The sequence below is a fragment of the Anomalospiza imberbis genome, chromosome 11 (assembly GCF_031753505.1).
Source record: "Anomalospiza imberbis isolate Cuckoo-Finch-1a 21T00152 chromosome 11, ASM3175350v1, whole genome shotgun sequence".
Taxonomy (NCBI): Eukaryota; Metazoa; Chordata; class Aves; order Passeriformes; family Viduidae; genus Anomalospiza; species Anomalospiza imberbis.
In genome coordinates this window covers 8,794,338-8,809,473 of record NC_089691.1, presented here as the reverse complement: position 1 = coordinate 8,809,473, position 15,136 = coordinate 8,794,338, and the positions used below count along the sequence as shown (strand labels likewise).

The 15,136-nt window shown below is 64.1% G+C and overlaps 1 protein-coding gene across 1 annotated transcript; it reads right to left on the bottom strand.

Annotated features, from left to right (window-relative positions):
* Positions 1 to 599: 599 nt before the first annotated feature.
* Positions 600 to 8,772, bottom strand: SEMA3B (semaphorin 3B). The gene is made up of 19 exons (XM_068201402.1): positions 7,838 to 8,772; positions 7,485 to 7,755; positions 5,766 to 5,893; positions 4,770 to 4,927; positions 4,627 to 4,689; positions 4,416 to 4,535; positions 4,248 to 4,341; positions 4,040 to 4,159; positions 3,565 to 3,710; positions 3,357 to 3,471; positions 3,209 to 3,278; positions 2,980 to 3,124; positions 2,676 to 2,895; positions 2,495 to 2,586; positions 2,280 to 2,321; positions 2,028 to 2,185; positions 1,861 to 1,916; positions 1,644 to 1,783; positions 600 to 1,555 (listed from the first exon to the last, which is right to left on the bottom strand). Exons 1-19 carry the CDS (start codon positions 8,583 to 8,585, stop codon positions 1,115 to 1,117), a joined length of 3,327 nt encoding a protein of 1,108 aa, XP_068057503.1. The 5' UTR covers positions 8,586 to 8,772; the 3' UTR covers positions 600 to 1,114.
* Between the last annotated feature and the right edge of the window lie 6,364 nt (positions 8,773 to 15,136).

Genomic DNA, 15,136 nt, shown 5'->3' with positions numbered 1-15,136 from the left:
GGACGGCACAGGGACAGAGGTGGAGTAAAGCAGTGCTCCCTGACCCCGGGCTGCTTGGTGGGGTGAGGGATGTCAGCCTGCTGCCAGCTTGGACCTCAGGAGAAAAACCAGCTCCTTTATCTGCCTGCTCCTGCCTGCACCACAGCCTGCCTGTGCTCATGCTGGGGGCTCAAGTGTCCAGGCTGGGGGGCAGCCGGTGCTGGGACATGGTTTGTGCTGGTAGCATGGTGTCACTACAGGCCGTGGGATGTGGCCAGTGCCACCAGGGGTCCTGATACCAGCGCAGACAGCAGGAGGCAGCAGACTCCGAGGTCACCTTCGGTCACTGCGTTAATTGCTGCCTGTTGGCACCGGGAAGTTTGGTTTTCATCTTCCAGAAATCAAAGTGGAGCTGGAAGCACGGGGAGCTGAAAGTCTGGGGGAAACCCATCAACCTTGGCAATGTCCCTGCAGGTCTTGTCTCCCCTCAGCCCTCCAGTGTTGCTGAACATCCCACCCCTCTAGGCTTGGGCGCCAGAGTGGGTCCATGCTGTGGGGCACCGGGCTGCCCGAGTGCTTCCTGGGGCTCTGGGTCAGACACAGGACCCTGGGCGGCTGAATCTGCTTTATTGTGCTCAATTAGTACAAGGTCCCCTGTGCCACTGTTCTACACCCAGGGCGGTGGGTGCCACCTTTATACCCCCCAACATCTCCCCTTTATGCTCCCTCCTCCTGCGTCCCACCAGTGCCTGTCCTGCCCCTCCGTGCTCCCACTGCTGCCTGTAGCCCTTTTGGGACCCGAGCGTGACCCTGCTGTGCCGTCCTCCCGCAGTGCCATGCTGGGGGGAGCACTGCCTGGCCCCGCAGGTTTACATTCATAATAACAGTCGTTAATAAATATTTCGGTGACTCTGCGATGCCGGCAGCCGGCTGGGTCCCCACCGGTGTTGGAGCCGGTGGCAAGGGCAGTCGGCAGCCCCTCGGGGGGCTGCTCAGCCCGGCTGCCCTCCTGCGGCCCCGGAGCTGCAGCCCCCCGCCACTGCCCACGCAGTGCTGCCGGCAGGGCGGCCGAGGCTGTGCCCCACCTGCGGCCCCGCTGCTAGGCAGAGCCTGGCGCCCGGGGCCGACCCCCGGGTCACCAGGGGGATGCGCTGCGGGGACCCCGCTCGGCCCGCGGCCCCTCGTGGGTGCGCCGGCGGCGGGCTCTGCGCGGCTCCTCACCCTGCCCGCGGCCGGGGGGGCCGGCGGGAGTGCGGGGCGGTGGCGGGGGTCTTCCCCGGCTCCAGAGCCTCTGGCAGACCTTGTCCGTGGCTCCCAGCGGTGGGCGCTCCACCAGCTGGAGGAAGTCCCGGTACCAGACCTTGCGGCCGGGGATCCCGGCGGCAAGCTGGGGGTCTCCAGCAGATGCCACGGCCGTGGCCTGCCAGGCGCCGATCACCTCCAGGGAGAGCCGCAGCAGGGGCTGGGTGAAGCCGTGCTCGGTGGCGTGGCAGAGGTAGAGGCCGGCGTCGGAGCGCTGCACGCTGCGCAGCAGGACACCCCGCTCCGTCCGCACCACCCGCTCGTCCATCTGCACCTGCAGTACCCGTGGGGATGGGCGGTCAGCTCGGCACGGCACGGCACGGCACAGTCCCACTGGCGGTACCTGGCCAGGGCGAGCCTACCTCTCGCTGGGGATCATTCAGGGTGTGCTGGTATGTCCAGAGGATGTGGGCTTGCAGGGATTTGGGGAGGCACTCCAGAAAGACGGTGCTTCCCTCCACCCCGTAGAGTTGCTTCTGGGGTACGGTGTCCTGCCTGGGATCTGCGGGGACACAGCCTGGCTGTGAGCCCCCCACCATGGCAGGGTTGTCCCCAGACTCCAGCTGGGTCCCAGCTCACCTTCAGAGCAAAGCACGTTGGGATCACCGTTGCGGACGTCCTGCCGGCGGAAACGCCTGGGGGAAGGCGATGGAGGAGCAGGGGCTGCAGCAGCGTGACCTGTGCTCCTCACCATGGCCTAGGGGCAGGCTGGCTGCCCCAGCACTGCATCCCGGCATGTCACCTACCTCTTGGTGTTGGGCACGTAGCGGGTGCAGGTGTTGCCATCCCAGGCGCAATATGGGTCCCGGGCCAGGCAGCACTCGGCACAGGCTTTGCCATAGGCACCGCAGCGGTGCAGGGGCAGCTGGGCCAGTGCTGTGGCTGAGCCAGCGTAGAGCTGATGCTGGGGGAAGAGCAGAGCTGAGCACTCCCATGCTGTAGCAGGGGGCTAGGCAGAGCCATGGTGGACCTGGGAATGCCCAGGGGTCCGCCCTTACCCGCTTGGAGGAGAGCTGCAGGCTGATGATGGGGGAGGCATCCTGTGGGCAGAGCATGGACAAGAGTTAAGGATGCATGGGGCAACCTAGGGATGCAGCATCCTGGCTCCCACATCCTGGCAGCTGGAGTGCCCTGGCACAACCCAGAACATGGACAGCACATGGAGATGCTGTGGGGAAGTCTGACTGGTGGGATGTGGAACCCTGACCCTCACCTGGAAGACCTGCAGCTCCTCCAGCAGCAGTGGCTCCATGCGGTGCCAGCTCTCCTTGGGCACTGAGACCACCTTCAGCACTGTGCCCACATCTGCAGGCAGGGAGGGGTGAGGCCACGGGTCCCAGCCCCAGCATCTCCCCACTCTCCCTCACTGTCCCATCCCTAGGGTCACTACATGCCTGTGCCAATGAAGAGGACATCGTAGTGGCCATCAGCAGCGGTGACACGGTCCACAGCTATGCGGGTGAAAGTGTAGGGCACAGCAGCTTGCAGGAAGAGGGGGCGCTGGCCATGGGGCAAGACAGGGTTATACATCAATGGGTGGTGACGGGCAAACTGGATCACTTCATCAGGGAAGTCCTTGGTGGAGCCGAAGGTGCCAAATGTTTTGCTGGGGCACTGCAGGGAGACAGCACTGGCTAAGCAGAGTCTCACACCCCATTGTCCCCACCCCACCAGCCGGGGCACCCCTACACTACGTACCATGCCTGGGCGGGGGTATGGCACACGCCCCTGGTATGACACCCATTGGTAGTTGGGACCTTCCTTGTGTGCAAAGGGGCCCAGGAAAGCCCGGCGGATGTCAGCCATGGTGTAGACACAGACAGCTGAGCCTTGGAAAACAGAGCTGGTGGGAGAGAGAAGGGAAAGATGTGAGGGGGCAAGCGGGGCACCACTGGGTATGCGCAGGGTCCTGGGGAGGGGGCTTGACCTGGAGGTAGAGAAGATGGCGTAGATCAGAGGGTTGCGCTTATCTCTTGTCTGCAACAGGAAAACATCCCCTGCAAGCAGGGAAGGCATCAGCGCTGCCAGTGTTGCCCACAGCTACACTGGTGGGGGTTGCATCCCTGTTTACTCACGGAGCTCATCAAAGTGGGTGTCTGCCCCATCAGGTCCTGGCACAGCACAGACCAGCCGAGCCTTCAGGAATGTCGTCCACCTGTTCACCAGGCTGCGCTGCCCACCCATGTCGTTCTGCCAGGGAAAGAAGGACACTGGTGTCAGCAGCAGCAGGTGGCACCCCTGGGCCCCCTGGCCCCCAGCCCACCTGCCTGTGGATGCTCTCACCCGGCAGATTTGGCCGATGCGGGCAAAGCTGGTCTTGCCCAGCCCCTGTTGCCGTTCAACCGCTGTCTCACGGAAGAAGAAGTAGATTTTGTCGTCGTCGGGGTCCTCACTCTCTGGCACCCAAAAAACGGCCACGAACTTGGGCTCTGGGGACAAAGGGGTGATGCTTCCAATGCCTCCACTAGCTCTGCTCCCCAGGGACCCTGGAGCACCTGCTGGGGTCCCAGGGGAGGGTGCAGAACCAACCCTGCCCAGCTGCAGAGCAGAGGCAGAATGAGGATGGGATTCCACCAGACATTGTGGGTATGGAGAGGACACAGGAATCCCTGAAATCACCCTCTGGAGGCAGTGAAGGATAGTGTACATCTGAGCCTGAAGGAGTCATTGCCCTGATGCCTCCAGGCATCAGCAGCACTGCTGTGCCAGGGTGCCAGTGGCTCCCCTGCCCCCCACCCTCTGAGTCCCCAGCACTGACCGTTGAGCCAGCGAGAGTCATGCTGCTCCGTGCGGATGGAGGGACGTCGGCCCAGGCTGCGGAAGATGGTAAAGTCACGGCCCATCAGATCGGTGGCCACCCCAGAGTAGAGCTCCTCACCTGGCAGGCACCGAGGGAAGTGTTATAGGGGACCCCCTGGCACCCCTGTGCCACACTGCACCCAGCACCAGGCTCAGAATGCCCTTACCCACAAGGACAGAGGCGGCTGTATGCCGGGGGTCATATGGGCTCTTCCCCTTGCCATCCTCAGTGTGGTGGGGGTCCAACTTAAAAACAGGCTCCTGGAGAGGAGTAAGGATGGGAGGTGGGCAGGTGGCAGCAGCTGGAGGCTGTGGTGGTGCCAGGGGAGGCTCACTTCTGCATGCTGGCCAGCCTCGATGAAGGCACAGACTGGGTGGAAGGCACCAGTGCCACAGGCATACAGGTGGGTCCGGTTGTAGATGTGCAGGATCTTCACAAAATTCATGCACTCAGCCTAGGGATGGAGGAAATGAAGGGTGAGGTAGTGCTGGGGCAGATCCCTGGCACAGTCCTGGCTTACCACACTCTATCACTCCATCACTCACAGTGATATCCTTGCCGGCCCAGTTGCATTCTTCTCTCCACTCCACAGGAGCCGGCCAGTAGATCTGTGGGTGGAAAAGGGGATGCTCATCACACCTGGAGCACCTGTCGCTGTCCCGGCAGCATGTCCCCCCCGCCCCATTACCTTCCTGTCCCGCTGGCTGATGTCATCCAGGGCCAAAGAAAGGAGGTGGTTCTGGGCGCCCACGAAGAGACGGCCGCGCTCCTCGTCCAGCAGCAGGGCCTCGTAGCAGCAGGAGTGCTCCAGCGAGAAGAGGCGCAGCCCATGGCGAGCCCGCAGCTCTGCCGGGACCCACCGGCACTGCTCAGCCCGGCCCCGCCACTGCCTGTCCATCTCCACTGCCCCGGACACGCTCCGAGGCAGCCTGGGTCAGGCCACGGCCCCCTGCCATGCCATCCCCTCCCCCAAACCTGTCCCACTGGCTTGACTAGGTTCACCAAGCCCTTGCTTGCCCAGGCCCACACCCATCCCCGTGTCCCCCGAGACTCATCCCCAAACCACTCAGCAGTGATTCCCATGCCCCTCGGCACCCATCTCTTCACCGCTCACTCGGCAGCAGGGGAGAAGGGGCCGTTCCCTGCCCCGCGGAGCTAATCCCACCGTGGCGGGAACAAACAGCCCTTTGTCAGGCTGGGAGGAGAGCTCTTGCTGAGTCCCGCTGCTGGACAAAGCCCCCTGCGCCGTGCTGGAGCCCGTGGAGTGGCCAGTCGGGACACGGCTTCAGCTCTCCAGCTGGCACAACATTCCCAACAGGTATGGCACAGCTGTGGCTAGAGAGTGCCACCATGGAGCACACAGGGATAGGGGCACCTGCGCCTGCACATGCCGGGGGCTGGGAGTGAGGTCCCCAGCGCAGGCATGGCCCCAAGGACAGGCAGGTGGCCCTGGAGGGGCTGGCATCAGGTAAGATCCATGGCAGCCAGTGCCAACACCTGATAGCCCGCGGGGAGGGTGGCAGCAGTGCTAGGGAAGAGCCAGAGGTTTTGCACCCGTCCCACCGTGCTGCTCCCCAGGATACTCCGGTCCCTCCCTCGGGATGATGCTGGCTGCTGCTGACACGTAACCAGTGCACCCAGACCTGACCGCACGCCCCCCACCCTGCCCGTGTCCCATGCTCACCGGGGAAGGACAGCTTGAGGCGGGGGGTGGCAGCGGTTGGGGGGCGGCCAGCGGCGAGGCCGCGCAGCAGAAGCAGGAGCAGGAGCAGCGTGCGGCTCATGGCCGGGGTCTGGCTGGTGGCGCCGCGGCTGGGGCAGAGAAACAAGACCTCAGCTCGGGTTACAGCCCCCTCCCCACAGCCCCCAGACCACGATCCCTCCCCGATGCTGCCGACGGTGTCTGGAGAGCCCTGAACATCAGCACAGGGCAACTCAAGGCACAGCATAAGAGAATCCCCCACTGGGCTCGACCTGGTAGTTGGAGGGGATGTGAGCCAGCCACATCCCTCCCTATTTTTAAGTCCCCATTGATCTAATCCCAAACATAATGGGCTTCAGAAACACCCCTCCCGCTCCTGCCCGTGGGGAAACAGAGGCAGCCCAGCCAAGCAGCATCCAGCCCTGCCCATGTCTGTCTGAGCCCATCTGCAGGAATATGCTGGGCTCTGCCCATTGCTGCCTGCAAAGCACAGAGCTGTCCTATAGGAATGGGGACAAGGATGGAGCAAGCACCGAAGTGGTGACAACCAGATAGGGCACCCTGGGCAGTCAGTGGGCTCCTGAGCACTGGGCGAGCTGTCCATGATGGTAGTCATGGGGTCCTATGCCTCAGTTTCCCCCACTGCTATAGCCCCACCATTAGCTCTTGGCCCTTCTTGTACCACCATGCAAATGGAAGTAGGATTTGGGGGCTCTGGCTAAGCAAGTGCCCACAATACCCAGAGGGGCCCATGCCAGTGTGTCTGCCACTCTGATGGGTGCCCACCACGAGGTAGGGAAGTCCTCCTCCGGCTGTGGCAGCAGCATGCTCTCCCCTGGGGAGTGGGAGGTGATTGTTATCAGGGCACTGTGCCAGAACACAGATCCCACCTTGCCCCTGGCCATGCTGCAGTGCCTTGTGCAAGGCACAAACTGAGCCATGCCAATCAGCAGCCCCTGTGGGTTTCACCCGCGGCACAGCCATTGGGACCTCACCAGGACACCAGTGACAATCAAAGCCCCACCACAATCCCGGGGCTCGGTGCAATCACCCCAGGCTCTGCTACCCTGCCTGAGCTGGGAACTGGTGGATGCTGGCCTGGAGGGTCACATATCCGTGGCACGGATGGGGCTCCTGCGGGCAGGGCAGCCCCCTCCGGGCTGGCCGGTGGAGGTGAGCCCGGGGCAGGCAGCGGGCAGCGGACAGGGCCTGGCTGGGCGCAGTGCCGGGTACGGCTGCCCGGTGTCCCGGCACGAAGGCGGTCGGCGCTAATGGCATTTACAGAGGCGCCGGGATGAGGCGCGGGACCCGCCGGGCTCTGGCAGCCCCGACGGCTGCCGCCAGCCAGGGCCGTGCCGGGGCACGGGGGCCTCCCGCCTGCCCTCACTTGCCGAGCGGCCCGAGCAGACCCCCGGGCGCGGACCCGCGTGGCTCTGACTCGGCTGCCACGGGGGTCGGGCGGGGTGCGGGCAGCGGCGGCAGCACCACAGACCCTCGGTGCTAACCCTGGCAGATCCAGCCCGCGAAACTCCCCGTGCCAACCCCGACTCCAGCCTTCCGGTGCCGGAGGGGACACCAACCCCGCCGCGAGCCCCCCGCTACCAGCACGGGCAGCTCCTCCGACGGCAGCGCAGAGACCCCGTCCCGGGACACTCCCCGGCCACCCCCGTACCCTGCCGGCCCGCAGTCCCCGGCACCCACCTGTGTCCCGGCTCGGCTCGGTCCGGCCCGGCCCCGCCCGCCGCGTCCTCCGGGAGGGAGCGGGGCGGCCCCGCGGGGCGGGGCGGGGCGGGGCCGGGGGCGCGCACAGGGACACGCACACGAGTGTGCGAACACACGCTCACGAGCAGACACGCGGGCACCCTCACACATGTACACACACACACACACACGCACACAGCCGAACACCCACGGCCCCTCACACACACACACACACACCCCCGTGCTGCCACCCCAGTGGCCCGGGGTGACACTCACGGAGATACCCACGGTGACATCCTCTGCCCCGGGGCAGAGCTGAGGATGACAAGATCAGCACACGTGTGGCTCAGCACACGAGTGGTGGCGGGGCTTCCTCCTCGGCGGGACAGGCACTTGCTTGCCCGAGCGTGGGGGCCGTGCCGGGGGGTGCCGGGGCCGTACCGGGGGTACGGGGGGCCGGTCCCGCGCCCCGCTCAGCTGCAGCCCAGATGTCTGGCCCGAGCCCAGCCCGGAGCAAACAAAATTCCTCCGCTGCCTCCCATTTTCCAGCTGCCGCTGCCAAGAATAGCAAGTGCCGAGTGGTGCCGGCAGCGGGGCCGCGCGTGCCTCGGCGGGCAGGGCTCGGGGCGGGGGGAACACGAACTGCCTTGGGGGCCACACCTGCCTTGTTCTCCCCGCGCCCCTGACTGTCTCTTCCTGCAGGTGCTGGAGTCCAGGAAGGCGGGTCCAGAATGAGTGGGGAGGCAGAGCTGCGGGCAGGCAGGGGGGCAGGCAGCAGGCTGTGCAGGCAGGTGCAGGGAGGCTGGGGAGGCAGGAGTGCGGGCAGAAGCGGGGGCGGGCAGGTGCAGGCAGTGGGTGCCAGCAAGCAGCGAGCACAGGTGGGCTGGCAGTGAGGGCAGGCAGGCCAGCAGCGGGTGCAGGCAGGTCAGGTGCAGGTGCAGGCAGGCAGCTGGCACACGCAGGCAGTGAGTTCAGCAGGAAGCCAGAGCCGTGCACGCAGGCCAGCAGTACGCAGAAGCTGTGCCAGGGAGGGTGCCCGGGAAATGCCCTTCTGTCCCACTGCCAGTAACCCTCATGCTGCCAGCCCTGGTACTCTGGCATGCTGGCAGGCTCTGTTCCAGCACCACAACTTGTTCTTCTCCTGGCTCTGCCAGAGTGCTGAGTGGCATCCAGCCCAGCTTTATGGGCAGCAAGGAGAACAGAGACAGCGAGGGGATGGGTGGAACATCAGAGGAGCTGGCACCGGCACGGCAGGGGTTACTCTGCAGTAAGACTTTGACCAGGCACCAGCAGCACTTTGGGCTGGGTGGTCCCCACACGGGCACGGCGCTGAGATGGTGGGGACAGGGATGTCGTGCCCAGTCCTGCACAGTGGGCACCTTCCTGTGCTAGTTCAGCACCGTGCCTCAGTTTCCCTTCACCCAGTTGGGACTTTTCCAACTACCGCCACTTCCGGCAAGCGTGGCGAGGTGGCCAGGTGACGTCACCATCACCCCAGCCCTGGAGCCCTGAGGGGACCTTGCTGGCAGCGGCTCCGCCTGGAGAAACCATCAAGCGTCAGAAGGGCCGGGCTTCCATCCCGGAAAAAACGGCGCGGGAGGGATGCGCCACGTCGCCCGCCGGCCACCCCTTCCCGCCCCACAGGGTGTTCCTGGCCAGCACCGGAGCCACTGGGCGCCGGCATGGTGACGGTCCCCATCCGGAATGGGCATCGTCGCTAGCATCCCGCCCTCATCCCTACACTCTGCCAGCCCGCGGAAGGTTTCACAGCCAGGTGCCGGTGGCCTGGCTCCCCGCCAGCGCGGGGGTGTCACTGCCGACGGCACCAGCAGGTGCTGGCGCTCTCGCTCTTTGATCCCGTCCCTGCCGCTGGCAGATCCGCACCCAGGGATCGCTGCCTCGGCCAAATCTCTCCCGGCGGTTCCGGCTCCGGCAAGCATCTGTAGCTCCGCCGGCAGCGCCCGAGCCCCCAGCGGTGTTAGCGGTAGGAAACGGCTCCTCTCCACCTCCGCAGGGCTCCGGGGGCGGCACGGCAGCAGGCAACGGCCAACGCTCCTGCATCTCCTGTGCGGGGCTGAGCCAGCAGGGCATGGGAGGTATCCATGCCATCAAACGGGTGACCAGGACCACTGACTGCTGGATACCCTGCATGCAGACAGAAGGGCTGGGACTGGGATCCACTAGCCCTCAGGATGGGTATGAATCCTGCATCCCAAATGGGAATGGTACCTCACCAGAAGAATCCTTGTGATTCTGTGGGGATCTGTGGGGTGACTCCCCCAAGGGTGCTACAGGGTGGTCCCCCATGTCCCTGGAGCCTAGGGGGCTTCCCTCTGCCCTGGTGGAGCCATCATGGCTGAGGAGATGGAAAATCCAAGGGTCAAGGTGAGCTGTGTCATGACAGCTGGTGCCATAGGCATCCCTGTGACACATGGGCTTGGCACAGCACTGCTCCCCAGCCAAGAGATGTGTTTGTGGAGGAGGGTGGCCTTTGCTAGCACTGCCAGTGATGCTGCCGACTTGTCAGCAGGGGAGAAGTGTGGTATCCTGACCCCAGCCTACACCCATGACCCGAGCACAGGGATACGCTGCTTGAACTAGTATCCCCTCGGTTTGGACACCCTAAAAAGCTGTTGATGGTTTGTGATGGTACTAAAGATGTGGCTTTGAGACTTCTTTGGGAGTCCATCTGTGGTGGTCCACATCCATAATGTTGGGCCATGAGATGGCACCGGGCCTTGTGTGGCTGCCACATTCCTGGTACAGGGGAAGGATGTGCTAGGCAGGGGACAGAGCTCATGGCATCCCAAGTGGGCCAGTGCGAGGGCTTGGCTGGCAGCAAACAAATGTGCCTGAGACAGCTGCATCCTTGTAGCACAGCATTGAGGCAATGTCCCGGGGCGACACCAGCTCTAGGTTCACACCCTGTCTGTGGATACACCCTGACCTTATATCCACCCCCCATCATAGCATGCTGGTGAGACCCCAGCATCAGGGACCCCAGTGGCCCCAGTGCATTCCTGCTGGGATTAGGTACCGGCTCCCGGCAGTGCCATGCTGGTGTAGCCCAGCTAATCCGTTTTTAATTGTCCCAGCCCTGTGTTGAACTGATCTGGGCTGCCCAGGGAAATGGGGGTGTTTTGTGCACCCCAGTGCCTGAGCACCTCTAGGGTGCTGCCATCGTGTGTCCCTTCTGTGGGACCAAGCCATAGGGTACACGGTGAACCTTTGGGGTAGTGATGAAGAAGGGGATGTCCATCCTCCAGGACAGTGGCTTTTTGGAAAGGGAAAGGGAGGAATCCTGGCCTTATAGGATCCTATTCTCCTGACCCAAGGTGACCATTTGCCCTTGGCTTCATGTCTGCCAGCAGCCAGGCTCTGGGACAGGCAGAGGGGCCATGTGCCCTGCACTGAAAACCACTGAAGCGCCTCAAAACCATACGTCGAGCAGGACACTCAGGCTTTCTGCCACTATCCAAGCACTCTCCTCACCCCAGCAGGAGGGCAGTGGGAGGTGCTGGCTGAGTCCCCCTGCCTGCTGTCCTGCCCATGTCCCTTTGGCCCTGCCCTGAGCCACACCAACCAGTGGCATCCAGCTCCTTAGGCTTTAAAAATAGGCTGGTGTCCCTGCCATGGGGTCAGTAATTTTAGCCAGGGTGTGTCTTGTTGGGAAGCACGCGGATCCATTCATCTTCTCCTGCTGGCCCGGCTGCATCCACACACAGGGCTGATGTCAGCCCCTCACTGCCCACTTGCTCATCCCTGCCCTGGGGCAAAGCAGTACAGCCATGCAGCCATGGCCACCTTGGGCATAGGCAATGCCTGGTGGAATGGTTAGGGTGGGGAAATGAGGACAGGAATGTCCAGCTGCCCCCTGAGCTGCCTGCCTGCTTTCTATCTTGGGCATCTCACCGCCAAAGTTGGTGGCACCAGGGAGCACAGCATTCTGTGGCACCCAGCAGCACCCAGACAGGCAGTGGTGGAGGAGTCCCGGCACCCTGCCCTCTTCTCTCACCCTTCTCCTCTCACCCTAGCCCCCCAACACAACAGCCACTTCAGATTGCCTCCCACGGTGCTCCCGGGGGGCTGTGCCGGCTGGGAGGGCTGCGGGGGCCGCTGCCGAGCATAATGGGGCTATTGATGGCCGAGCCAGCGGCCCCGGCACGGCACAATGGGGCCTTGTCTGCTGGCCCAGCTCCCGCTCCTGCCCAGCCCCGTGCCCAGCCTCAGGACACCCCCTTTCCCGATTGCCTCGGAGCTCACCCAGGTGCCAGCCAGGGCAAGCCCTGCCATGACCAAGTCAGTGAGTACTGCGAAGGAGCAGCAGGTGGGAGGCCACCAGGTGAGATTCCCTTCCCATAAACCAGTGCCCAGGGAAGGAGCATTGCTTGGGAAACTTCCCAGCATGGTGGTGCTCGCCCCTGCCACCCCCGACGGGACAGGGCTGAGGGGTTCCTGCTCAGCTGTGGGGTGGCAGTAACAAGGAGGTGGTACATGCCCAATGATGCCTTCGCTTCCCTCTCAGGACCATGTCCAAGCCCGCTGGCACCCGGTACCCACTGTGGGGAGGCAGGGACCTCGCCGCTTCCCAGGGAGCTCCGTTGTCTCAGTCCCCCAACGGCACAGCCCCCCTCAATGGGCCAGCCCGGTGCCCCAAACCCACCATCTCACCTGCTGTAGTGCGTGGGCTCTGCCGCAGCTCGCCTGCCTCCTCGCCCGGCGGGTAAGCTGGGGCTCTGGCTGCTGCCGGCTCTTTAAACCCCAAATCCCCGGTGCTGGGCGCCAGTCCCGCCAGCGGCGGGGGTGGAGGGAGGGGATGCAAAGCCCCGGTCCCTGCTCCCGGGGCCGGCACCAACAAAAGGCAACTGTGTCGTGTGTCCTCCCTCTGCACCCAACGACCTGGTTGGCCGCTTGGGAACAGCCCTTCGGGACGCCAGGGCTTTCCGGGGTGCTGCCACCCCCTCTGCCTGCACTGGAAAGGGAAGAGAGTGCGAGCAAGCCTAGGAATCCCGATCACAGCCGCGGTACATCCCGATGTCCCCAAGCACCCGTTCCTGCCTGCTCGGTCCTGTTCCTGCCTTGGAGGAGTGCCAGGGTGAAGGCACTCATCACCGTCCCAGTGCCTCATCTGCTCCGGCAAAGTGCAGCCCAGCAGGGCTGGAGGAGGAGGGAGGGGATGTGTCTGCTGCCATGGAGCCTGTTCTGGGGGGACGCACACCGTGGTACCCCCATAGCTGCCGGGGGGCCGCGTGAAGCACCCCTGCAGTCCGAAGGCCGAGCAGCCGGTGACGGCTCATTAATGTGGGGTAAATGTGTAACAAGTTCTCGGCTGGGCTGGGGCTGTTTGAGCCGCATGACTTCTCCTGCCTTCCCGGCATGCTGGGAGAAGGGGATTTAGTGGTTCTGTCGCAGTAAGAGCCACTCAGCCAGGGCAGGAGGGAGGAGGAAGGTCCGTGTTGTGGCTGGACACGCTGGGGTGTCCAGTGCTGGCTGGGTGGAAGAGTGGGCAGCACACTAGGCTGGGCTGGGTACAAGCCCATTGCTGGAGGGAGAGGATGATCTCAGCCCATCTGCCCTCCAAGAGGGCATGAGGTGAGGGAGCAAGGGAGCAAGGCTTTGTTCAGCAGTGCCTGCCAACATGGGAGGCAATGGGCACCATTTTAATAAAAAAAAAAAAAAAAAAAAACAAAAAAAAACAAAACAGGAAATTCCATCTGGAAGCAAGGGAATGTGTTTTTCTTCTGTGACAGTGGCCAGGTGCTGACACGGCTGTGCTAGAGGCTGCAGAGCATCCAGCCAAGAGGATCTGTGCCCAAGCAGCCAGCACCAGCTGAGCCACTCCTGCCATGGGGTGGGCTCAGGGCAGCCAGGGACTCTGCCAAAACTGTGCCAGGCCCCAGCCTCCCTCCTGTGACCATGCAGGTGGAGAGGGGCTGGAGCACGTGATCCTGGGATGTCAGTGACACCACAGAGCTGGGCTCTTAGCATCCTCCCAGAACTGACAGTGGATCACTGTGCTGTGCCATGTGGTACCAGGTGAAGCCCCAGAGCACCTCACAGTCTTGGGCTCCATGGAAAGCACTAGGGTGGCCAGAGGCCTCAGGGAACAGACAACACCCACTGGAGATGTGTGAGGCAGCATGGCCACCACTGTCCATGGGACAGATTGAGGGACTGTGGGGCGGGCAGGCTGCAGGCAGGGAGTGAGCAGTGAGCAGGCAGCTGGCAGCCAGGGGGTAGGCAGGGCGGGGGGGGCAGGCAGGGTGTGGGCAGTGGGCAGTGGGCAGTGGGCAGTGGGCAGTGACCAGTGGGCAGCAGGCAATGGGCAGTGTTTGGGCAGTGGGCATTGTTTGGGCTGTGGGCAGTGGGCAGTGTTTGGGCTGTGGGCAGTGTTTGGGCTGTGGGCAGTGGGCATTGTTTGGGCTGTGGGCAGTGGGCAGTGTTTGGGCAGTGGGCAGTGTTTGGGCTATGGGCAGTGGGCAGTGTTTGGGCAGTGGGCAGTGTTTGGGCAGTGGGCCGTGTTCGGGCAGTGACCAGTGGGCAGTGTTTGGGCATGGGCAGTGTTTGGGCTGTGGGCAGTGGGCAGTGTTTGGGCAGTGGGCCGTGTTCGGGCAGTGACCAGTGGGCAGTGTTTGGGCATGGGCAGTGTTTGGGCTGTGGGCAGTGGGCAGTGTTTGGGCAGTGGGCAGTGTTTGGGCAGTGGGCAGTGTTTGGGCTGTGGGCAGTGGGCAGTGTGTGGGCTGTGGGCAGTGTTTGGGCTGTGGGCAGTGGGCAGTGTGTGACCAGTGGGCAGTGTTTGGGCTGTGGGCAGTGGGCAGTGTTTGGGCTGTGGGCAGTGGGCAGTGTTTGGGCAGTGGGCAGTGTTTGGGCTGTGGGCAGTGGGCAGTGTTTGGGCAGTGGGCAGTGTTTGGGCTCTGGGCAGTGGGCAGTGTTTGGGCAGTGGGCAGTGTTTGGGCTCTGGGCAGTGGGCAGTGTTTGGGCAGTGGGCAGTGTTTGGGCTCTGGGCAGTGTTTGGGCTGTGGGCAGTGGGCAGTGTTTGGGCAGTGGGCAGTGTTTGGGCAGTGGGCAGTGTTTGGGCAGTGGGCAGTGGGCAGTGTTTGGGCAGTGGGCAGTGTTTGGGCTGTGGGCAGTGGGCAGTGTTTGGGCAGTGGGCAGTGTTTGGGCTGTGGGCAGTGGGCAGTGTTTGGGCAGTGGGCAGTGTTTGGGCAGTGGGCAGTGGGCCGTGTTCAGGCAGTGGGCAGTGGGCAGTGTGTGGGCAGTGGGCAGTGTTTGGGCAGTGGGCAGTGTTTGGGCTGTGGGCAGTGTTTGGGCTGTGGGCAGTGGGCAGTGTTTGGGCTGTGGGCAGTGTTTGGGCAGTGTTTGGGCAGCGCGCAGCGGGTGGGGCCGGGGGCGGGCAGGGCCGGGGAGCGGGCAGCGGGCCCGGCTGTGCCGCCGGCCGCCGCCAGGGGGCGGTCGCGCAGCGGCGCCGGCCGGGCCGCTCCGCCCGCGCTCGCTGCCGGTGCCCGCGGCGTTCCCGGTGCTCCCGGGCACGGGCATCGCCAGCCCACAAAGTCACGGCTCGGCGATGTCCCGCGTGGGTGGTGAGGGGTCACCAGCGCCATGCCCGTCCCTCCAGCCGGTGGGAACCGGGAGCGGCTGGCCGGCGGCGGGGG